Source organism: Crocuta crocuta, unplaced genomic scaffold (assembly GCF_008692635.1).
Source record: "Crocuta crocuta isolate KB4526 unplaced genomic scaffold, BGI_CrCroc_1.0 scaffold102, whole genome shotgun sequence".
In the NCBI taxonomy this organism is placed as follows: domain Eukaryota; kingdom Metazoa; phylum Chordata; class Mammalia; order Carnivora; family Hyaenidae; genus Crocuta; species Crocuta crocuta.
Window position 1 is genome coordinate 10,700,539 of NW_027530019.1, and position 24,824 is coordinate 10,725,362.

A 24,824-nucleotide genomic window follows, 5' to 3' on the forward strand; every position below is an offset into this window, starting at 1 on the left:
TTAACCCCCCCCCTCCCATTCTGTATAGTTATGATTGACTTGATTTAGGCTAACACTGGTATAATTATGAGAGGGTATTCTCTCTTAGGTGACAGATTGAAGATAACTACAAGGTTTCCCTGTGTATACTGTGATAAAATTTAGATTCTCAGCTTTTCACTGGCACTTTTAATTTCTTCTAAAAACCCTAAGTTCATTAATTCTTAAGTATGCTTTTCCTCTTGGTGATTCAATTATATTATATCTGCCTTAAAAATTGTAGGTAATAATCCTAAGTCTATTGTAGAAAATCTAGCCAATTACTATTTTCTAAAATTTTTTTAATAGTTTATTTATTTTTGAGACAGAGAAAGACAGAGCATGAGCAAGGGAGGGGCAGAGAGAGAGAGGGAGACACAGAATCCGAAACAGGCTCCAGGCTCTGAGCTGTCAGCACGGAGCCCGACGTGGGGCTTGAACCCACGAATCGCGAGCTCATGACCTGAGCTGAAGCCAGACACTCAACCAACTGAGCCACCTAGGCGCCCCTAGCCAATTACTATTAAAATGAGTCTTTTTAAACGTGTTTATTTTTAAGAGAGAGAGAGAGAGTTGGGAGGGACAGAGAGAGAAGGAGACAGAGAATCCCAAGCAGCCTCTGCGCTGTCAGCGTAGAGCCCAGGACGGGGCTCAAGCTCATGAGCCATGAGATCATGATCTGAGCCGAAATCAGCTCCCTCTCCTCTCCATCCCCAGACTATGTCAAATCAAACTGAAGGCATATTTTATGTGGAAATATGTAAATATGTACTCTAAGAGTCAGAGATTCCTTTTTTTCTCCTCTTAATCACAAAACAATAGTTCCTTCATAATAGTGTCAAATATCAAGACAATTTTCAGATTTCTTGATTGTTTCTCTATTATTTTTTATATTTGGTTTACTTGAATCTGGTTTCAGACAGAGTTCCACAGATTGCATTTGGTGGATATAATTCTTAAGCTTCTTTTACTCTATAGGTTCACTTTCAATTTTTCTTACAGTTTTTGTAGTTGTTGTTTTCATTGTCATTGATAAAAATGGAATCATTTGTTATGAAGGTCTCATATTCTGGAGTTGGCTGTTTGTCCCTCTCCTTATCTAACATGTTCTTCTGTCCCCTGTATTTTCTATAACCAGGTGATTAGATCAGATTCCACTTTTGTTTTATTTGGCCACGGTACTTAAGAGGTGAATTGTAGGCTTCCTGTTGCATCACATAAGTGGGCAATGTCTGGGTTGTCTGTTTTTAGTAATGTTAGAATTGATCAATCAGATTCAGGGACTGTCAGCCTGATGCATCCTTTTTAAAATTCCCAGTGGTTTTTCTCTTAGGTTTTAAAAACCCATTAGTGATTATTGCCTAGATTCATTACTTTAGTGAGACTGCAAATGAACTATTCTGTTTTTCTTAATTTGTTAGCTGGAGTTCTTCAAAAAGCATTCCACCTGGGCCTCCTGGCTGGCTTAGTTAGTAGAACATGCTACTCTTGATCTTGGGGTTGTAAGTTTGAGTCCCACACTGGGTATAGAGATTACTTAAAAATAAATAAATAAATAGATAGATAGATAGATAGATAGATAGATAAATACCACTCCACCAATTATTTGGTTACCTGAGATACATTTTATACAGGAAGGGCAGTAAATAGAAGAAAAGAATACTTGATTCTCAAACTTATGAATCGTGAGATTATGATCTGAGCCAAAGTCATATGCTTAACTGACTGAACCACCCAGGTATCCCAAGATTCATTGTTTTTTAGTGCTGTATACCAGCCAGTAAGATGAGTTTACCACAGTTTATTAAACCTTACATTTATTGGAGTGCCTGAGTAGCTCAGTTGGTTAAGCGTCCGACTTTGGCACAGGTCTTGATCTCATGGTTTGTGGGTTCGACTTCCACATTGGGCTCTGAGCTGTCAGTACTGGAGCCTGCTTCAGATTCTGTGTCTCCCTCTCTCTCTGACCCTCCCCTGCTCATGCTGTCTCTCTCTCTCTCAGAAATANATTAAAAAAATCCTTACATTTATTGATAGACATATAGATTATTTTCATTTTTTCTCTATAACATAGAAACTGTGGTGCCTGAGTGGCTCAGTTGATTAAGTGTCTGACTCTTGATTTCACCTCAGATTCATGAGATTGAGCTCTCTGTCGGGCTCTGCACTGACAGCATGGAGCCTGTTTGGGATTCTCATGCTCCCTTACTATTTTAAGTGGTACTTAAGTAATTTAAGAATTTATTACTTTTTCAAAAGTGAATCAACTCTCTTTAGTTGAAGTGATGGTATTAATCTCAAGCATGTACTACAAAGTTTTGGGAATAGATAGATCGGGATATTTAAATTCCCTTGTAATGAAGAAGCCGGTTTCCATTCTTGGGGTGGTAGAACACAGCAACTGTAGCCCTACTCTTCTCATCAAATTATTGGTTTGTTACCTAGGCAACAGAGAACTTTCTGGGTGGAGCAGCACTGTGAAGTAAAAAAACAAAACAAACAAACCCCCCCCACAACTTTGAATTCAAACAGGTTTCGGTTTGAAAAACAACTTTATCTTAATAGGTTAACACTGTTTAAACTTCTGAGCCTTATTTTCTTCATCTGTAACATTTTCTATTTTAGGAGGCTGTGACCATTAAATGCAGTCAGAAATGTATCACATCTTGCACAGGCCAGATATATTCACTGTTTTTATCTATTGCTATAAGTAATTGAGTGTTTGCATCATGTCATTTTTGTTCATAATAACAGTAATTAGCATTTACTGGGTACCTATTGTGTACCAGGCAGTATTCTCAAGACTTCACATGTATCTTGTTTAATAATTTCGGTTTTATAAGAAAACTGTGACACAGAAAAATTAAGTAGTTTGTATGGGAATATGTTAGGCAGTAATGAGGAATTACTGCTCTGATACCTATATTTTGTATATTTAAACTATATTTTGTTATGGCATGAAAGACAAAGAGCAACACGATGATGACTCAAAAACACAGTATGTTCAAAAACTTCTGGTTATTCTTAAATGTGTCTGAAACATTCATGTATTTTTTTTTTGNAGATAAACCACATCTTCTTGATCCATTCGTCCGTTGATGGACACTTAGGCTCTTTCCATGTTTTGGCTATTGTTGAGAGTGCTGCTATGAACATTAACATTCATGTATTTTAATGGACTCTCTTCTCTTGAATGTGAGGATTGTGGTTTGGGTAAAATCCTTGCTCTTTCTGTCAAAACATTTTTAATAGTAAACGAATAGCTCTCCAGTCTTCTCTTATAAACAGCACCATATGTGACAGTGTTGATTTGGTTTTCACAGGGTCGGAATCTGGCAGATCTACGCCGTAGCCAATCCCGGGGCACATTCACCATTAGCACTACTCTTAGGCTGGGGAGACAGATTCTGGAGTCTATTGAGAGCATCCATTCCGTGGGATTCTTGCACCGAGACATCAAACCAGTAAGGGGCCTTTTCAAGTCTGAGCACAGACTGAGTTTGCTTTGTACTCTTCATCTGATGATGGGACACAATAAATTATAAGTGTAGCTTTATTTGCTTTCTGTTATTAAATACAAAGTAATATTTTAATTTCTTTAACTAGAAGCAAAATGTAACTTGCCTTTTAATCTTAAAAAAATTATAATTACAAACTACTACTTATATTCAAGAGCTTTTCTCATACAACGAAAATGTTGTTCATAGCCAAATTAAAAATTATTAGTACTTGACTGTAGTAATGTGTGCTAATATTCCTAGTTACATAGCCTTACATCTCAGTTGGTAGTTATTCTTTAGATTCTTTTTCCTGATACTGGCGAAAAATATACATATGTTGCTTTTAGATGTTGGCATCTTGTTCTTTGAATTATTTCTCAAGTGACAAATTGTACTTGCAAGAAACCACCAATTGTGAAAGGCCTTATTTTTTTTTCTCTGAGTGCTGTGTTGGCAGTATATAGTATTTTTTTCAATTCTACTTTTTCTTAGAAATTGTTATTTCCACAACTGAAATATGCTTTTTTTTATTGCTCACAAGGGGAAATGATCCATTTCTGATATACTGTATTTACTATAAATATATCATGTATTGGTTAGTGCAGTTGAAAATTACACCCATCTGTGGCTACATGATTTCTAAAATTAAATGGTTTACATGAAAATGCCAACTAAAATTAACATTAGTAGAGTCAGACTTGAAATGTAATGTAGATTTTTTTTTCTCTTCTTATTTCTATGCTACACTAAATGTCACTACTTGAGAAGCATGGTGACTGAAAGCTCCTTAAATGGAACAGTATTTAAAGTAAAAGCTAACAATTCTGTAGCAGTTTTGCTTTTTCCTTTATAAATTCCCTTTTTACATACCATCTTTGCATGTCTATGCTCATTTAACATTACATTTATTTTTTTAAGGGAAGAATGCAAAGTTTATTTTCCTTAAGTCTGTTTTGAAATGTTTCCTTAAATTGAATTTTAATTTTTTTACTTGGTGAAATTCAGCTTTGTGATGGTTATAGGAATTTCATTTAAATTCCTAGCCATATATTCAAATTTGCTTACTCATAGCTCCTCCCATTTTAAAAAGGAAGAATTGGACTGTCGTTAAAGCACTGACTTAGATTAGAATTTCAAGGTTTTTGAGTTCCACTTAAGTCAGTGTTATGTTGTATGTAACTTTATACTCTCAATTTAATTCTTTGTTGCTCAAAGTTACCTGATCCTGGGCATTAATAGAATCCACAATGAGATTATGTATTAGTATCCTGCAAACATCATTGATTAGAATAGTATATTTGGGACATATGTATTATATAGAGTTTAAGTTGAAGAGTTAAAGTATAGGAATGGTAAGATGTAAAGACTAAGTTTTAAAAGAATCTATTTTCCTTCTCTGCTTTTCTAGTCAAACTTCGCCATGGGTCGCTTTCCTAGTACATGTAGGAAATGTTACATGCTTGATTTTGGCTTGGCTCGACAATTTACCAATTCTTCTGGTGACGTCAGACCAGTAAGATTTTTCATATTATTATTATTAAAGATTTGAGAGTTAACCTGTTATTTATAGTACCACCTTTTAAAAAAAAAGAAACACGAATTATGTATAGAATGAATGTCATTCAAGAAGTAGCATATAGAACACCATTAAATTATAGGATTGAGTTAATTACTTTTATTATTGAAAGCTGTGGCTTTAAAAAATAGTACATTAAGAACATTTTTAAAAATTTTTAAAAAAGTACACGAGACACAGATTTATTAGAGTGGATTTGTAGTAAGAACACACATTGGCCCTTTAGGATCAGGGGCCTTTTTTGCAATCTGAGGCTCTTTCTGTATCCTACAGTTCTTCTGTTTTTGTTATCATACATTTTGTATCCAGAATTTACGTTTGGTTCTTTAAAAAAAACTTCTCTTTATTGATATTCTCTATTTGATATGACATTGTTATCATACTTTCCCTTACTTTGCTTTGGTTCTGTGAACATATTTATGATGGCTATTTTGAAATCTTTTCCTCTTAAGTCCAGCATCTACTCACTGTCAGAGGCAGTTTCTGTTGTCTGTTTTCCCATATATGGGTCATAGTTTCTTGTTTCTTTGATTTCTTACAGTTTTTTTTAATTGGAAAGTAAACATTTTAGATTTTAGGTAATATGTTATAGTAGTTTTAGATACTGGTCCTCCTTTCTAAGGCTTGTTATTTTGCTTGTTTATTTTTGAGTGAATGACTGGATTTGTTTTAGTGAAGGCCATTCTTCTGCCACCACCATCCCACCGCCTCCACCCCTTTTTTCCCCAGCACACAATATTGTCTCTGTTGTTGCTCTGGTCATTTTGCCTGCAGTCACCCTGGAATGACTGTAGGCAAAATTTCTGAGCCAGGGCCCTTGAGTTGGGAGTGAGGACTATGGTGACCTTCTGAGTAACATCCTCATTTTTTAGGAGCTGAGCCCTAGGGTTGAGATGGGGCAGTAGGCTGAGATCCCCATCTCTTCTGGCTCAGGAAGCACTGAGCCAGGGGAGGGCTGTTGGGCCCCCAGTATTCGTAACACATTCATACACAAGGAAGAGCCTCCATTCCATGAGTGGAGGCTGGGTGCAAGAAAGGAACTGTGCTTCTCTATCCACACTTACCCTGGACTTAGCCTTCTCAGCAACAGACAGTTGGAAGAAGCTGAGAAGTGCTGAAGTCCTGCTCCTGTGGGAAGAAAGCCCTCTGAATGGGAACTACAAAAGGAAGGAGTCCTGGGTCCTTGGTTCCAACAGTCTAGAGTGGAACCACCCTCTCTGCTCTGGAAGAGGGGAGGAAAGGAGTGGTTTTCATGCAAGTACCATAGACTCCAGCCTTTTTTACTCAACTTTCAATTTTCTTGAATAGATGTTTCTTCCTTCATTGTTTGTCCTAAGGGCCATTTCCAGGGGCTTTAGTTGTTTTTAAAATAATTTTCACCAGTTTTGCTGGGGATCAGGTCAGTGTGTGGCAGGACTTTTTATTTACCTCAATACCTGGGATTCGTTGTCTCACCATTTCAAAGAATGAAGAGGTGGACACAATCGAGTAGCAGGCAAACGTTTATTAGAGTATAAGATTAGAAAGTAAGAATAGTAACAAAGCTCTCTTTACAGAAAGTAAGCGTTCGAAAGTGAATGCTGGCCCACTAAAGGCAAGGGTCCTTGTTTTATAAGGTTTTGGTTAGCCTTCTACTTCTCCCTGTTCCCTCTCAGGTCCCACTCTTGCTGGCTTGATAGTTCTAGGTGCTGGGTGTTCCATTCCTGATTGGCTCGTTTCTATTGTATGAGGGGTAGCCTTTGGCCCTAGTTAGGTCTTTTGTCAAATTCCTAAGGGAAACCTGAGGGAAGTAGGTACGGTCTGTTACATTGTTAAGTAGAATCTTACTTGTGAGGAGGTTTGCTGTGTCAGACACTCCCAGAATTGTTCCAAAATATGTTTTTCCCCACCCTGAGACTTCAGGTCCTAATCTTTCCCTCTCTTCCTACTGAATCCTATCTTTCCCTAGCATAAGTGGAGTTCCTTATAATGTCGTCCCTACAGTTCAGGTTTTCTAATACCTCCATCTTACCTTTAGTTTTGTTTTAACATGATACTAATTGTGGTTTTCATTTCTAGCAAATTAGTTGTATAGAAGTTGAAATGCTGATTTCAAATACATTTTATATATTATTTAATACTAGAATTGTAACATAAATGTAAATTATATTTATCTATTTATTTATTTATTTATTTTTTACAAATAGTTTATTGTCAAATTGGTTTCCATATAACACCCAGTGCTCATCCCCACAAGTGCCCCCCCCTCCATGCCCATCTCCCCCTTCCCCTCCACACCCATCAGCCCTCAGTTTGTTTCTTAGCATTCAAGAGTCTCTCATGNCCTATGCGTGCAAACATATGATATTTGTCCTTCTCTGCCTGACTTATTTCACTCAGCATAACACCCTCAAGGTCCATCCATGTTGTTACACAAGGCCAGATTTCATCCTTTCTCATTGCTGTGTAGTATTCCATGGTATAGATAAACCACGTCTTCTTGATCCATTCGTCCGTTGATGGACACTTAGGCTCTTTCCATGTTTTGGCTATTGTTGAGAGTGCTGCTATGAACATTGCGGTACATGTGCTCCTATGCATCAGCACTCCTGTATCCGTTGGGTAAATTCAACTAATCTTTGACAAAGCAGGAAAGAGTATCCAGTGGAAAAAAGACAGCCTCTTTAACAGATGGTGCTGGGAGAACTGGATAGCAACATGCAGAAGAATGAAACTAGATCATTTTCTCACACCATACACAAAAATTATATTTAAAATATAGGCACATGAGAATTTACCTGCCTAGAAATTATGAGAGAATCTTTTTGATTTTAATGAAGGTCTTGTATTAATAGACAGCAAAACAGGTAAAGAATTCAGGTTCTGTGTAGCTTACTGGATTTCGATATATTTCTGTAATCCCATTTCTTTTCCGTATGTCTTTTTTTTTTTTTTTAAGTTTTCAGACTATTACCAGGTTATTATTTATTCACACACATAACAGATATTTAATGAGCACATAATATGTGTGAGGCAGGGATCTAGGTGCTGGGACTATAGTGGTGAACAAGCAGACCAAAGTTTGGCTGTTAGGTTATATTTTAGTGGAGAAGACAGATAAACATATACATAATTTTAGGTACTGGTATATGCTATAAATAAACACAAAGCAGTGTATTGACATAGAGGGTGATGGGCAGTGAGGATAGGAGACTGTTTTGGAGGTATTAGTTAAAAAAGACTTCTCGAGGCGCCTGGATGTCTTAGTTAAGTGTCAGACTTCGGTTCAGGTCATGATCACATAGTTTGTTGAATTCGAGCTGCACAGTGGGCTCTTTGCTGTCAACGCAGAGCCTGTTTTGGATCCTGCTTTGGATCCTCTGTCCCCCACTCTCTACCCCTCTTCTGTTCATGGTTGTATGTATGCGTGCTTTTTCTCTCTCTCTCTCACAAAAATAAACATTAAAAATACACATATATAAAAACATTAAAAAAAGACTTTTTTTTTTAATGAGCAGGTATTGAGTTTAGAGTTGAATGAAGTATGAGAACAATGTGAATTGCCATGTTAAAAATCTGAAAAGAGAATATTCCAGGCAAAGGGAACAGCAAGTTCAAAGATCCTGAGGCAGAGTAAGTTTGGTGTGTTCAGGGAAAAGCAGAGAGGCTGCTGGAGCTATAGCACAATATAGCATTGCATGATGAGGGGTTAAGTGGAGAGAGATAGAGTTTAAGAGGTTGATTGACCTTGGATTGTGTATGATTTTACAAAGAGATGAATTTTATCAATATTGTGTTAATTAGTAGACATGCAGGAAAGAACTTAGGTTCTGTATAATTTATTGAATTTGAATATATTTCTAGAATCCCACTGCTATTCTATTTTGTTAATTAAAATATTTGTTTAATGTTTATTTATTTTAGAGAAAGATATAGAGTGTGAACGGGGAGGGGCAGAGAGAGAGGGAGACACAGAATCCTAAACAGGCTCCAGGCTCTGAGCTGTCAGCACAGAGCCCGACGTGGGGCTCAAACCTATGAACCATGAGATCATGACCAGAACTGAAGTCAGACACTTAACCAACAGAGCCACTATGCACCCCAAAGTTTCTGTTTTTTAAGTGGGCTCCACACCCAGAATGGAGCCCACCGCGGGGCTCAAACTCATGACCCCAAGATCAAACCTGTGTTGAAATCAAGAATCAGATGCTTAGCCAACTGAGTCACCCAGGTGTTCCTCCCATTTCTGTTCTAAATAATCATTTTTCAATTTTTAGAATGTTTTTTTTAAGTCACTCTGGCTATGAATAAGAGACTATTGAGAGCAAGAGTGGAATCAGAAGGTTACAAGTTAGAAGGCTAATGCCATAATCTAGTGATTATTGATGGTGACTGGGACCCTAGGGTATTAGAGTGCTGTAATGAAAGTGGTGAAAAATGTTTATATTTTGGATATATATATGTATTTTTGAGAGAGAGTGTAAGCAGGGGAGAAGCAGAGAGAGAGGGAGAGAGAATCTTAAGCAGGCTCCATGCCTAGTGCAGAGCCCAAAGGGACTCTGCTTCATGTCCCATGTCCATGAGATCATGACCTGGCCGAAAATCAAGAGCCAGACACATGAATCAGAGTTGGACACACTCAACCGACTGAGCCACCCAGGTGCCATAGGATATATTTTAAAGATAGACTTAATAAGAATTCCTTTTGGATTTGCTGATATTGAGATGTCAAGGAAAAAGAAGGGTTGAGATTGATTACTAAATTTTGTCCTGAATGAATGGTCATGCCAGTAACATAATGGGGAAGAAGGATGAAGAGAGTGAATTTGGTATTCTGTTTTCTAGAAGTTAAGTTTGAGATGCCTTTTGGATTCCAGATGAAAATAACAAGAAGATGATATGATTTAGTAATACATACCTTAAAGGAGAAATCAGGATTGGAGATAATATAAATTTAAGAATCATTTGATTAGGGATGGGGGTATAGCTGGGGCTCAGGGTTAAAAAAGCACTTGGCTCTAGGGGTTCCAAACGCATAAGGTTCGGCTACTGGCTGCTGAGAAAATTGAAAGGCAGAGAATGGGTGGTGGTGAAACAAGAAAGGAATTTATTTCAGTAAGGCCAACACCCCGAAGACAGTGGCCAAAAAGCCCAAAAACCAAAAACAAAAGACATTTGCTCCCAATATTTAAAAATCCGTGGCAGTTTTAAAAAGGGTTATGAGATTTGATCAGCTCAGGAGACCATGTAGCTACATAAAAGTCTGAGCCCACCGGGTTACTTTAGCAACTGGATGATGGATAGAAAAGAACTGTGAGGGGCATCTAGGTGGCTCAGTCAGTTGAGGCTCTGACTCTTGATTTCAGCTCAGGTCATGATCTCATGGTTCGTGGGATGGAGTCCTGTGTCCAGCTCTGTGCTGACAGCATGGAGCCTACTTGGGATTCTCTTTCTCATCTCTTTCTGTCCCTCCCCCACTCATGTGCATGCTCTCTCTTGCATGCTCTTTCTCTCTCTCTGTCTCTCAAAATAAACCAATAAACTTAAAAAAAGAGAAAACTATGAGCTAGCCCAGAAGAATGGGAAGGAGAATCAGCCAGTGAGATAGGAGGAAAATCAGGGACACTTGGGTGGCTCAGTTTGTTGAGTGTCAGCCTTCAGCCAAGTCATGATTTCATGGCTCATGAGTTTGAACCCCACACCTGGAGCCTGCTTTGGATTCTTTGTCTCCCTCTCTCTCTGCCCCTCCCCCATTCAGGCTCTGTCCCTCTCTTGCTTAAAAATAAACATTAAAAAAATGTTTTTTTAAAAAGGGAGGAAAATCAGTATGGTATCTTGGGAGATAAGTGAAGAAAGTACTACAAGTATATAGGTGGTCATCACCCACCTGATACTGTCCTATCTGGGATGCTACAGATAAGTCGAGTAAGGTGGGAACTGAGAACTAACCTTCTGGATTTGGCAAGATGAAAGCTTTTTATGACTTTCAAAAGAATGGGTTTGTAGAGCAATGGAAACCTATGTAGTGGGTTAAAGAGAGGGTTGGGGAGAAGTAGAGAAAGGGAGTATAGACAATTTTCTGGAGGAGTTTATTTTACTTTTTTATTTTCTAGATTAAAAAAATTTTTTTTCTGTTTTTACTTTTATTTGCATTTATTTTTTGTAGAATTTACTTCCGGGCCATAAGTTTTTATTTCCTCATTTTCTTCTGGGAAATCTTTTTCTTCTGTGCAACTTTTTTTTCTGGTTTAGGAATAAGTTGCTCTTTTTCAGTAAGGATCATCTCAGTCTGGCAGAGAGAGCTCAAGTATGGGTTAGTTGGACTGTGAGCCCTGTAAGTTCTACACCACCTCTTGGAGCTTTGTTTGCCTGGATTTGTTCAGTGACCAGAGAATCTACATCTAAACCATTAAGTTCAGTATTACTCTCCACATTTTTAAGCATATGCAGTAAACATTCCGCACTCTTTTTGGGCCCACCGACCCTGTGTCCAGCCCCACTGTTTGGCCTAGGCATACCTACCAACTCCACCAGTGTAGTGATGAAATGGTACACATTGCTTCTGCAAAGTGACGTCTTTGAGATACTTGGTGGCTTTTTAGATACGCATACCCTTCCTGGCCTGGGCAGTTTTACGTGTATTGTTAAGTGTATTCTTAAAGTAGACACGAAGACACAAAGTACCTCTTGATTTGCATGATTGTGTAGGGTTTTCTAGGTCAAGTGAATAGTGAACCATTTGCAGAGATCACCTTAGGCCGCTTATGGGAAGAGCTGGGTTTTTTTTTTTTTTTTTTTTTTAAAGGAGAGTGTTAAAACAGGGAAGAAGCTGAAAGGGAAGTAAAATCCTTCCTTCCTTAGTTTATTACCTTTTTCCTTTTTTTTTTTAATGGCAGTTATTATAGCATGCTTGTGTACTGATGGTAATGCTTCAGGAGACATTAAAAAAATGATAATGTAGGACAGAGGAGGAATAATTCTAAGAGCGATGTTCTTGCATAGCCATCAAGGAAAGGAACCTGGGCACAAATGATAGGGTTAGCCCATTCTTTAAGAGGAAGAACACTTTTTCCATTGTAAGTGAGAAAAGGCAGAATTAAGTGGACACAGATACAGGGAAACATTTAGGTTTGGTAGTGAGAAGTTTAAGTTCTCAGTGCAGAAAGAGGCACTGAGAGTGCTTTTGCTGATAGTGCAGAATGGTGTTGGAGGTTGAAGAGAGAAGAGGACAAGTGAAATAATAGTTACCATGGAGAAGGGGAGAGGGAATCTAGCATCAGCAAAATAGATTGCTAGCCTGTGCTGAAAGCTCATTTGAGTATTATGGTAATTTTAAGGGAATATTGTCAGGACAGTTGTTTACTTTTCTCCAGACACCTTTAACTGCTTGTTTAGAGGTACAGTTTAGCCTGAGAGTTGAGTTTAACCTGGGTGAGGATCAGATTAGCACTGTGGAAGAGCAACAGAAGAGAGCTGAGAGAATGTTATTGTGGGTGAACATAGTTCATGCTGTGTAAGGAATGAACTTTCCCTTTACACATCACTAGCTAGTTCCTTTTAGGATTTCAGTAAGATTTTCATAGTTTCCTTTAAATCTCAAATAAAGTTAATTTCATACTTTTTGCATCATGATTATGATTGAAATCATTTTCTCATATTGTTCCACTAATATAAAATCAAAAGTTGTGTTTGTAGATTTGTTTTATATAATACAGTTTTGTTTAATTTATTTAATCCTTTTAAGAAACTTAAGTTCAGTCACTTAGATTTTCTAGGTATATCGTCATGTTATCTGCAAAAATCAGTATTTTGATTTTGTCTTGCTATATGTATTCCAGAAGAATGTAAAAAAAAAAACCATAAAAATTTTAAGGAAGAATATTAAAACATCTGTGGCCTTCATCTAGGTTAAGAAATAGCTTTATTATCACCTTACATCTCATCTCTTTTTCTTTTGTTTCCCTCAAGCAGCGTGGTCTAAATGCAAGGATGAAAATATTCTGTATCTGTACTAAGATGGTAGCCACTAGCTACGTGGAGCTATTGAGCACTTGAAATGTGGCCAGAGCAAGTGAGGGACTGAATTTTGAATATCATATACTTATTTTCTCTCTCTCTCTTTTTTTAATTGAGAGAGAAAGGGGGGGGAGGGGTGGAAAGGGAGACAGAATCTTAAGCAGGCTCCATGCTCTACAAGGAGCTGGACATGGGGCTCAATTGCATAACCCTGGGATCATGGTGTGAGCTGAAATCAAGAGTCAGATACTTAACTTACTGAGCCACCCAGTGCCCCTTAAATTTCGTTTAGTTTTAGGTTGCTGTTCTGTTGGCCGTTGCAGCTCTAAACATAACCTCTATTCTAAATTTTGTATTAAATCTTCTCTCTCTGTAGACCTTGACAGTACTTGTTTTGGAGTATGGAGCAGATTCAGGGAGTTATTGTAAAATAGTACAGTTACCATATAGCCTTTGTCTAGCTACTCCTGGTGATACTACTCTGTTGTACTACTAGTGAGTTGTTTATGTGGTTGCTTTTGAGAACCTCTACTATTTAACTTTAAGATGTATTAGTTACATTAAACAGGAATTTGAGGTACAAAGAAGTCCTGAGCTGTATATATTTACAGTACTCTGTTCGGTATAGCTTCAGAGTTGAACTTTTGTTTACTTAATCATTTGAATCTTTGTGTTCATTATTGTTTCCTCCTGGTTTGAAGTATGGTTAATTTCCTCACTCCTTCAGCTGGATCTCACATTGGCCCTTCATGTCTCAGCTCTTGCAATGCCATGTTTTCTCCTGTTGCTTCCTTCCTGCCATTCAGCTGAAATTTCTAGTGCCTTGGGGTACAGTGACCTACTTAACAAAAATTTAAAAGTCCTTTTCTCTGTTACCACTCCACAATTTCAGCTATTTTCTTACTTCCATTGAGGGCTCCATTACATAGGTCTCCATGTTTTTCACTCCCTCTGTGATCCCCTCCCTTTGGTTAGCAATAATAGGTCTGGGCTCATGTCTGGGCTCCTTCCCTTCTCCTTCTAGACTTATTCTCCTGAGAGCTCATTTTGTCTCTGACATTCATTCCCTCCTTCACATTCACACTGCTCTATACTTGTAGTACTTTTGTGGTTTCTTTGTTTGGATTATTAAAAGAGTTTCCTTGTTGGTCTCCCCACCTCCTCCTTTCAGTCTGTTCTTTTTACCTCCAGCAGAATAAGCATCCCAAGAACTTTCTCAATCGTGTCCCGTCCCTACTTAAAATTTGTTATGAATTCCACTTGCCTGCATGTTATAAACCAAACACCTTAATGTGACATTTGAGGCCATCCTTAACCTGATTCCAACCTACTTTTCCATTATCTTCTCTCACCATTTGCTCCAGCCATATCAAACACTTTCTCTGACACACACCGTACTTTGTTCTCATTTTTTACAGTATTCTTCTTACTTAAAATGTTTTTCCTTCTTCCTGTTGTTATTTTTTCAGGTTTTCAAGGTCCAATTTTTTTCATTTTCACTTTCACCAAATATCTAGATATTTATTTTAATAAAATATGTTCTTAGGTTGTTAACCACTCTCACTTTTTTCTTTAAAGATGTTTTTAAATAGTGCTCGCTTTGGTAGCACATGTACTAAAATTGGAATGCTACAGAGAAGATTAGCATGGCCCCTGTGCAAGGATGACACACATATTTATGAAGTATTACATATTTTAAAAAGATGTTTTTAAATATAATTTTGAAGAGATAATGTATTTATATGGTGCAAAATAGAGATTTGTCAAATTTAAACCATTTTTTTAAATGTTTTATTATTTATTTTTGAGAGTGAGAGAGACAGAACACAAGCAGGGAAGAGGCAGAGAGAGAGAGGGAGACACAGAAGCTGAAACAGGCTCCAAGCTTTGGGCTATCAGCATAGAGCCTGACCCAGGGCTCGAACTCATCAACCGCGAGATCATGACCTGAGCCGAAGTCAGCTACTTAACCAGTTGAACCACCAAGGTGCCTCAAAGTTAAACCCTTTTTTGAAAGACACTAGTAAGCAAGTGAAAAGACAAGTGACAGACTGGGAAAAAATATTTCAGAACACACTTCTGATGAAGGACTTACATCTGGAATCTATAAGCAATTTTCACAACTCAGTAATAAAACAGATGAATAAACATGAGCAAAAGATTTGTATAGACATTTCATCAAAGAAGTAGTTATCAGAGAAATGCACAATAAAACCATGGTTAAGACATGATTACCCAGCAATTAACCTAAAAAGACAATTCTAAATGCTTGTGAGGGATAGAAATCAGAGGTTGCCTGAGACTGGGAGTGGAGGGGAAGGGACTGACTACAGCCTTTAAGGGAACTCTTGAGGTGATACTCTGTACCAGGGTGCCTGGGTGGCTTAGTCAGTTAAGCGTCCGACTTTGGCTTAGGTCATGATCTCGCGGTTCGTGGGTTCGAGCCCCACATCAGGCTCTGTGCTGACTGCCAACTCGGAGCCTGGAGCCAATTTCAGAGTCTGTGTCTCTCTCTCTCTCTGTCCCCTGCTCACACTGTCTCTCTCTCTCTCCTAGAAATAAATAAAAAAATATTAAAAAAAAAAAAAAAGAAATACTCTGTACCTTGATTGCAGTGGTAGTTACATGAGTGTGTATCTTTGTCAAAACTCATAGCACTGTGTATACCTAAAGTATGAATTTAACTGTGTGTAAATTATACCTTAATAAATCTGACTCAAAAAAAATTAAAAGGTAAACCATGAAACAAATCTCTTACTTTCCCCCTGCTCTCCCAAATCTACTCATTTTCTATAACTGCCCTTATCCCTCTCTCCAACCAACAATATAGGTAGCTATATTGTTATTATTTCCTAAATGTATTCTTCCAGAATTTCTTTTTGCATATATAATAAATATGAATGTATATTCATTTTTCTCTTTTTGATTCAAAAGGTAGCATGCCATATATTTTGTACTTGTCTTTTTTCCCCACAGTTTATCTAGGAGATCTTCCCATGTCAGGATATAGAACTTCTTCATTCTTTTTTTTGCAGCTGCTAAGTGTATTCCCTTTTAAAGATGTATTGTAATTTATTTAATCAGTCCTCTATTTATGTATATGGGTTACTTGCAGTCTTTTGCTATTACAAACATTAATGTAATGAACGAATATGTTACATCCATTATTTTTGTACATATGCAAGTATATCTATAAGATAAATTTCCAGAAGTGAGATGGCTTTGTCAAAGAGAATATGTGCATTTGTAATTTTGATAGATATTGTCAAATTGCCATTAATTAGTAAAGTTTCAAGAGATCATCTATCTATTTTAAGGCCCCTTTAAAGGTTGCCTTGTTCTTAAGACTTTTTTCTTCAGCAGGACTTTTCCTTTCCTCTCACCAAATGGAACTAATCCTTACCACTCTAGGCTTTCATAGCTTATTGTACTTTACTAATGATGTTCATTATAATCTGCTTTAAATTAGAATTAGTTGTATATATGGTTGTTTTCTCCAGCTGGGTTGTCTTTTCTGCTTTATATACAGTGGATGAATTTTCTTGACCTGGCATTATTTCTTTGATGAGTCACATCAGGATCCTTCTAAACAGCTGATCTCTCTTTAGCTCTCAACTTTTCCATGGCAGAAGCAAAGTCAGGGATGCTCTTAACTGGAAAGGGTTCCCTGGGTTTGTCTTGCCTACAGTCTATTAGGGGGACATCTAGGTGTCCAATTAACTGTGTGTTGGGCTGCAGAATATGGTAATAACTCTGGAGATTTTTATCCTGACAGTTACTAGAATGAAAATAACTGGACAAAAGTACATGCTACACAAACATTTTTGTTAGTGAAGGCTCTTGTCAGGTAATGAATAAAAGTACAGCCAGTGAAATGTTATTTAGTGAAAAAGATTGATGGTTGGCTTTCATATATAATCCCACACATTCTTTGTCTAAAAAAGGAATCTTTGATCTCAAAGTTCCATCAAATTGAGAGTATTCGATATTCCTGTCAGGCATGAATGTCTTAGGAAAATATTGAGATCTACTGACTATAATTGTCAATGAATGGCAGCTAAGAAAAGAAAAGAGACTTGAATATACTGCAGGAACTTTTGATTACCAAAATTGTTATTAAATACACAGACTTATTTTTAAAATAGTTCTTAAGGAAAAAAACCAAAAAGAAATAATTAAAAAGGGAAGAGAGGGTAGCTTGATTGGCTTAGCATGTGACTCTTGATCTCGAGGTTGTGACTTCAAACTCTATCTTGGGTACAGAGTTTACTTAAAAATGAAGTAAGGGGTGCCTGGGTGGCTCAGTCAGTTGAGTGTCCAGCTTCATTTCAGGTCATGATCTAGCTGTTCATTAGTTCGAGCCCCACATCAGGCTTTGTGCTGACAGCTCAGAGCCTGGAGCCTGCTTCAGGTTTTGTGTCTCCCTCTCTCTCTCTCTGCCCCTCCCCAGCTCGCTCTCTCTTGAAGATAAATAAGTAAACATTTAAAAAAATGAAACTTTTATAAAAGGGAAGACAGTATTTCATGAAAGAAGGAATAAATAGAAAACTAATTTGAACAGATTACAAAAATGAGTAAAAGAAGAAAGAGCATGTAGAATGATTATCTTTTAGCATATGACCAGAATGATTCTAGTAACTAAAGATTTTAAAAATTACATTTATTATAATCTTTTTCTGTAAAAGTAGTGCATCTTAATTGAGGATAATTTGAAGTTACTGGGAAAGAAAAGTCTACTAATGAAAATTATTGGCTGTGAACATTTTCAGGTTTGTTAAGTTTTCATATTGAGTTATGTTGCCATCCATGAGTCTTTAGGGTATTGATTTGATCCTTGTGAAGCAATAAAGTGGAAACAATGCATGATTTCAAATCAAAAGACCTTGGTTGATGTCTACTTTTATCACTTACTAATTCTGTATACTCAAGATCAGTTTAGTTACCTCTCAGAGCCTGTTTCTGTGACTGAGCAAGACTAAGATAAGACCTTGCCATCACAGAGTTTATATTCCAGTAGAAGAAGACACCAGTGAACAAATAAGTAAAAATATAAATAAAATTAATTTTAGCTATTGAAAGGTATTATGTTAAAAAAATAAAGCAGAGTAAAAAAGGGTGGAGTGGCACTGAAGGAGGAGGAGGAGGAGGGGTAGTATTTTAGATTAGGATGATTAAGGGGTACTTCTCTGAGGAGATAACATTTCAGCAGAGAGCCTAATGTGGAATAGAAGAGCTAACCATTGGAGGCATGTGAAGAGATGGCTTTCCAGCTGGAATGAATAGCAGAAGAAGCTAGAAACACAGTTGGTCGTAGTATAAACCATAACTAAATCCATTCTGGAATGGGGCCAATGCCAAATCGTGGAAATCTTGTAGGCCAAATAAGAATTTGGACTTAGTATTGTAAGTTGAGCTCTCCGAGAACTGCGATGATGTATTATTTATGTTTGGCTTTATTCCTAGTATCTAGCATGTAATAATTACGCAGTAACTTGATTTGTTAATATATGAATTACATATATAGGGAGAGATATAAGTTGCCATCATTTTTGAGTTGAGTTTGAATGAAATAGAGAAGACATGAAGAGGTTGGCATCGTTACTTAGAGATTCCTTGTGGTCTTACTGTACTTAAATGTAACCAGAGCCTGAATATTAGTGTATATACTATAATGCTTGGCATGATTCTGGATATGTGATAGCATTTAGTGTTTTCTTTCTTTTTTATATTTAAAAAATATTTACTTATTTTGAGAAAGAGAGAGAGAGAGAGAGAGAGCGAGCACAAGCAGAGAAGGGGCAGAGAGAGTGGGAGAGAGAAAATCCCAAGCAAGCTCTGTGTTGTCAGCATAGTCTGATTCGGGGCTTAATCTCACAAACTGTGAGATTCTGACCTGAGCCAAAATCAAGATTCGAACACTTAACCAGCTGAGCCACCGAGGTGCCCCAAGTGTTTTCTAATGTACAGAATTTATTTATCGTAAATGCCACTTTTTAAAAAAAAATGTAGGTAGAAAAATAATTGGATTCACTGATCATTAAAATGTTAGTTTTTAACATGATATTAGAGATATTTTCTAATTTGCTGTAATTTCATATAAATTCGAAATTTAAGTAGTATTTTATTGTGACAGTAATGCGCGTTTCTCACATTTACTTCATGTGCTCAAGTTTGTGAGTCTTTTGCTATTTGAAACTCATTCTATTATTCTTTGCTTCATTTTGTTGTAGCCTCGAACTGTGGCAGGCTTTCGAGGGACAGTTCGTTATGCATCAATCAATGCTCACCGAAACAGGGTAAGTAGCTGAACTTAGAGTCATATCTGCGTAACCATGCTGATGGCTTGAACAGATTGACTTTTTTACATTAGAGTACTCAAGTGTGGAAGGTACTTGGAAGCAGAGGGTAAGGTATTAGTAATACTAATGTATGGTAGTTTGTAGATAACAGATGATCGCAGCTACATAAAAATAAAATTGGATTTGTTGGAAAAGATAATAGCTCTGTGTGTGTCTGTGTGTGTGTAGGAAATCTTGTGTCCATAATTAGGTATAAGTATTAACAAATTGAATCTAGAATTTTGAAGAAATAAATTATCTGTGTTCTAATCTTAAGTTATTTGGGAATCATACTATCAGTACCTAATAAAATATAGGAGTCAGCATTTTATCTGCAGTATGCATCTAATCTGATATCCCCTCTCCATTAAACCATTTCTTTTCATGAAGATCTCAAACACAGATAACGTTAAAATTTTCATCTTAATAAATTATACCTTTTGAATTAAATTTTTAAAGTCTCTTTTTTACTTTACTCCTTCTGTTCTTCTGATTTTTTTCTTATTCCGAACCTTAATTATGAGTAGGAAAGGTGAGTATTTTATGGATTCTCAATCCTTAAACTTGTCTGGATGGAGCTGAGACATTTAACAAGTGATTCCTTGATAAAAAAGAAATCTTTTGGGGTGCTTGGGTGGATTAGTCAGTAAAGCATCTGACTTCGGCTCAAGTCATGATTTTACAGTTTGTGAGGTCGAGCCCCACATCAGGCTCTGTGCTGACAGCTCAGAGCCTGGAGCCTGCTTTGGATTCTGTCTCTGTATCTCTGCCCCTCTCCCACTCATGCTCTGTCTCTCTGTGTCTCAAAAATAAACATTAAAAAATATTTTCTTGATCTTTTATTACTTTATTCTTGTTCTCTGAAGCCAAAATTGCCTTAATGAAAATTTGTAGGCACTATAGTAGGAACAGTATGCTGTGGTCTTATATGCTGTGCTCTAGTTAATTTAATTTGGTTTCTTATAATATGATTATAAACTGAAAGTAGGAAAAGTATTTCTATCAGTGCATAATGTAGCAGCCTGCCAAGATTTCAGCTAATTTACTTTGATTCAGTGTTGTATTAATATGGCATCTAGTCAGTTATTCTGCCATGAAAAGATATATTCCTAAAAACCTTTAGAATTACTAGGGTTTCTAATTAATGCTGTGTAAAAATTTGGTCAACATTGGAATCTTTGAGATAGGACATTCTTTCTGAGATAAGCATAAACATTTCCAGAGATCATTATAACTGTATAACCATTTCCAAAGAGGCTAGTAGAAAGAGATTATGTATTTTTACTTTTTAAAATTTGTACAAATGTCTTTTAAAAGCTTTCCCAGCGTAGAGTGCTCTAACAATTAACTCTGTTAACCTGCATGTTATTTGATATTCACCTGACCTTGGTAGAGGAATTTGATTATATGTATCAGCAGTTCTTAATCTTCTTTTCTGCTCCCAAGATACCTGAGATGTAGAATGCTTTACAGAGCTTCACAGAGGTTGTTAGTTGATGTGGTGATGCAGGAGTGCAACTAGTGGAACTTTCAGAGATGCTGGTCTAATTTTAAAAGATTGCTCAGATAATTCTCATAAACTTTCTTCCCTGTTCTGTCACCTTGATAATTTCTAAGCACAATGCACTCCATTCCTTGTTTTTTTTTTGCCTCTTTTTTGGCTTTTTGGTACTTTGATCTTAAACTTTTAACATGAATAATTCTCAGACAATATATGACTTTTCAGAATACTTGAACTCTGAATTCATTACATTGTTCTACATTTCATTTCTTTATTAATATTTGTAGTATCTCAGTAATTTGAAGAAATTATTTTACTGTCTTCTGATTCTGTGGTTGCTGTTGAGGAGATCTTTGTCCATTTAATTGCTGTTACTTTGTATTTAATTGGTCATTTTTCTTTGACTATTTTAGATATCTTCTCTTGGTCTTTGCTGTTCTACAGATATATTCTTATGTGTCTATGTGTGGATTTTTAAATAATTATTCTCTTTGCAGGGCGTCTGGGTGTCTCAGTCAGTTGAACATCCGACTTCAGCTCAGATCATGATCTCATGGTCACGAGTTCAAGCCTCACGTTGGGCTTGCTGCTCTCAGCACACAGCCCCTTTCTTTCTATACCTCTTTTTTCATATCTCAAATGGATATATTTGTTAGATCTTCTTGTCCTGCCCTCTATATCTCTCTGTGTCTCTGTGTTGCATTTCTAGATAATTTCATTTCTAGATAATTTTTTTCTGCTGATTTTGATCAGCTTTTTAACCTATCCCTTGAGATCTTAATTTCTAGATGTTCTTTTTGGTCCTTTTCAAATCTAATTGGTCTTTCCATAGTTTGGGGTAGGACATGGTTCCTTTCTATTGACTCTTATTCCACTTTTTTTTTTTTTTTTTTGCTTAAACATTTTAAACATTCTTTAAAATTTTTTTTTAATGGTTATTTATTCTTGAGAGATAGAGACAGAGCATGAGAGAGGGAGAGACAGAGAGAGAGGGAGACACAGAATCCAAAGCAGGCTCCAGGCTCTGAGCTGTCAGCACATAGCCCTACATGGGGTTCGAACCAACAAACTGTGAAATCATGACCTGAGCTGAAATAGGACACTTCACTGACTAACCCACCTAGCCCCTCCTAAACATGCTTATTTCATATTCTGTATCCTATAATTCCATATCTGAAATTCTCGGATATCTCATTCTGCCCTGTAATTTCTCTTGTCGTTAGCTTATGATAGCCTGCTTCCTAATGTATTTTATACTTGTGATTAATGAGCTTATATTTTGTGGGACTTTTCTATAGGACTGAATATATGGGGTCTTTAATCCTGAGAGGATTTTCATTTTCATCTGTCATTACTGCAGAGTGGGATCACCCAGAAAACACTTAATTTCTGGACTTGGTTTCCCAGATTACACAAGTGGTATAAATTTAAACCCCAAATCTGAGTGAGGGGCAGGCCTATAGTAACAAATTTTCAGGGTAGTTTTTTTAACCACTAACTTGATCCCTTTGATATGTTAGTGGTTAAGCTTTACAGGAAAAAAAGGTTATTGCTGTAAAAAGTTCAAATATTGCACTAAAAATAGCCCTTTGAGGGTCAAAGCTATACGGTGAGGGCCTAGGAGACAGTGTCTTAGTTATAGCTCCTGTGTCGTGTAGGCTCAGTACTTTTATACCTGCCCCCTTCCTGATTGTTAAAACCCTGGTTGATAAAACCTGTAACACGTGTACCCAAACACAGTTTCAGCATCAGCTTGCTTCTCTTATTTCCAGCTTTCTTTTAATTTTGGCTTCTAGGATTTGCTTTAATTCATTTTTTTAAATTATTATGGTAAAGAACATACCACATTAAATTTACCATGTTAACCATTTTTTTTATTTGAGTATAGTTGAAATATAATGTTACGTTAGTTTCAGGTGTACAACATAGTGATTTCAACAATTTTCTGTTATGCTATGCTCACCAATGTAGCATATTAACCATTTTTAAAGGATAATTCAGCAGTGTTAAGTATATTCACATTAGTGTGCAATAAAGTTCTAGAACGTATTCATTTTGCAACATTGAAACCCCATACCCACTAAATGCTAATTTGCTCTTCACCTTCCCTTCTTAAAGAACTCATTTATTAATTAATGGGCTGTTAATTATATTTCCAGCATTTCTGGGTTTTGGGGTGTTCTTTGTACCAAAAAGTATTTCAGTATATCTATTTCTGTTATGTAAATTGTTATATAGCTGTGTAGATATATTTACCAGAAGATTTTATGGGAAATACATTAAAATTTTTAAGCCTAATAAAATGAAACAGAGTGGTTAGGCCTTAGACAATGTAATGTACTCACAAGGAGTGGTAATGTAATGTGACTGAATTCTGTTTGGCTTATGAAGGAAATGGGAAGACATGATGACCTTTGGTCCTTATTCTACATGTTGGTGGAGTTTGTGGTTGGTCAGCTGCCTTGGAGAAAAATAAAGGACAAGGTAATTTTGGAAATGGAAATGGAAATGGAAATACCAGTTTTGGTAGGGGAAGGAATAAAAATTTCTCCACAGTAGGCGTAATTGATGAGAACATACTTACATATAAAAATTAAAATTAAGCTGATATTAAAGATCTAATTAATGTTATGATTTTTTTCCTGTGTACATGGAAAATACTCATTTGGGTATCTATTAAACCATCACTTCTGATTTGATTTCTAGCTTTCCTTCTTAGCTTTTCTTTTCACTACTTCTCCCTTTTTCATTTTTATAAGTCAAGTAAGCTTTCAAATTTTAATTGTTACATTATATTGTTTGATGTGAAAACTGTGAACCTATATGTTGATAAAGAAAAGTAGACTGGATTTAAGATCAACTCTTTCTTTTGGCGAACTGTCAGTTCACTAATGCAGAAGTCTGTTACCCTTTTGGTTATTTCCCCCTCACCCCATAAGGCAGTGTGCATTAAGCTATTAGTAAGAGCTCAATTCTTGCTTTATACTTAATTACCCACTATCTCATTCCCTAGTACATACCCCTGAGACTATTACTGAGAGGCTGTTAATGTGTAGCTGCCAAGAGAAATTGACTTTAGTTTCCTGTTCTCTTTACTTCCCAGGAGCAAGTAGGCTCTATTAAGGAGAGGTATGACCACAGGCTTATGTTGAAACATCTCCCTCCAGAATTCAGCATCTTTTTGGACCACATCTCTTCTTTGAATTATTTTGCAAAACCAGACTACCAGGTAATCATCTCTGTGAGTTCGGTGGGCTAAATCTTCTCTCTCATTTAGTCTTTGTCTTCACTTATTGTAGCTTTGAAGGTATTGTGAGTATGGGAAGTCCTAAAATGATATTACTTTAATACATCCTGAAAAATGTGGTGAAACTGGCTGATGAGGACAGTGTGTGTGTGTATGTGTGTGTGTTTCTTCCCATCTGGAAGAGCATACTTCATTAGAGTTTTAGGTTTGTATATCACTGAACAGCTTTAACTGTTCCTGCTGTGATTAATTTGGCATATATAGAACTGCTGATGGTTCAAATTTTGTAAATCCTATAGCTAATTTGTTGACCAAAAGGAAATGTCCAGCTAGGTAATGTATCTGTTGAGGGCTTAGGGCTATAATATCATATGTTAATATGCTAGGAAACAACAGTCGGTGAAGATTATTGGCTCCATTTTATCTGTGGTCAGTGAATCATTTCCTTAGGGTATCCATTAATAAGACCTTATAAGGATTGACGAAGTGTACCACAGATTGCACCCCTAGCCCCAGCCAACTGTATTTCAGAAGATTCTGTTGCTCTCAGGGAGAACTTATAGCTTAATGCAAAATAATCACTACCACTGAAGACATAAATGAAGCCACACATAGATTAAACCGGGCATACGTCATTTCATTCCACTTT

General features: G+C 36.7%; 1 protein-coding gene and 1 non-coding gene across 4 annotated transcripts in view; both read left to right on the forward strand.

Moving 5' to 3' along the window:
* The window catches only part of TTBK2 (tau tubulin kinase 2), a 113,939-nt gene that overhangs the window by 40,359 nt on the left and 48,756 nt on the right, over positions 1-24,824 (forward strand). The window contains exons 4-8 of one of the 3 annotated variants that reach the window (XM_077764584.1): positions 3,342-3,482; positions 4,927-5,031; positions 19,320-19,385; positions 23,320-23,412; positions 24,032-24,157. In XM_077764584.1, coding sequence (XP_077620710.1) covers positions 3,342-3,482; positions 4,927-5,031; positions 19,320-19,385; positions 23,320-23,412; positions 24,032-24,157 — 531 coding nt within the window. The remainder of the gene's footprint in view (positions 1-3,341; positions 3,483-4,926; positions 5,032-19,319; positions 19,386-23,319; positions 23,413-24,031; positions 24,158-24,824) is intronic. The other 2 variants (XM_077764585.1, XM_077764586.1) reach the window with 2 other exon arrangements.
* LOC144232014 (U6 spliceosomal RNA) lies at positions 14,681-14,787 on the forward strand. Its single transcript, XR_013335292.1, has one exon. It is a non-coding gene; the product is annotated as a U6 spliceosomal RNA (small nuclear RNA).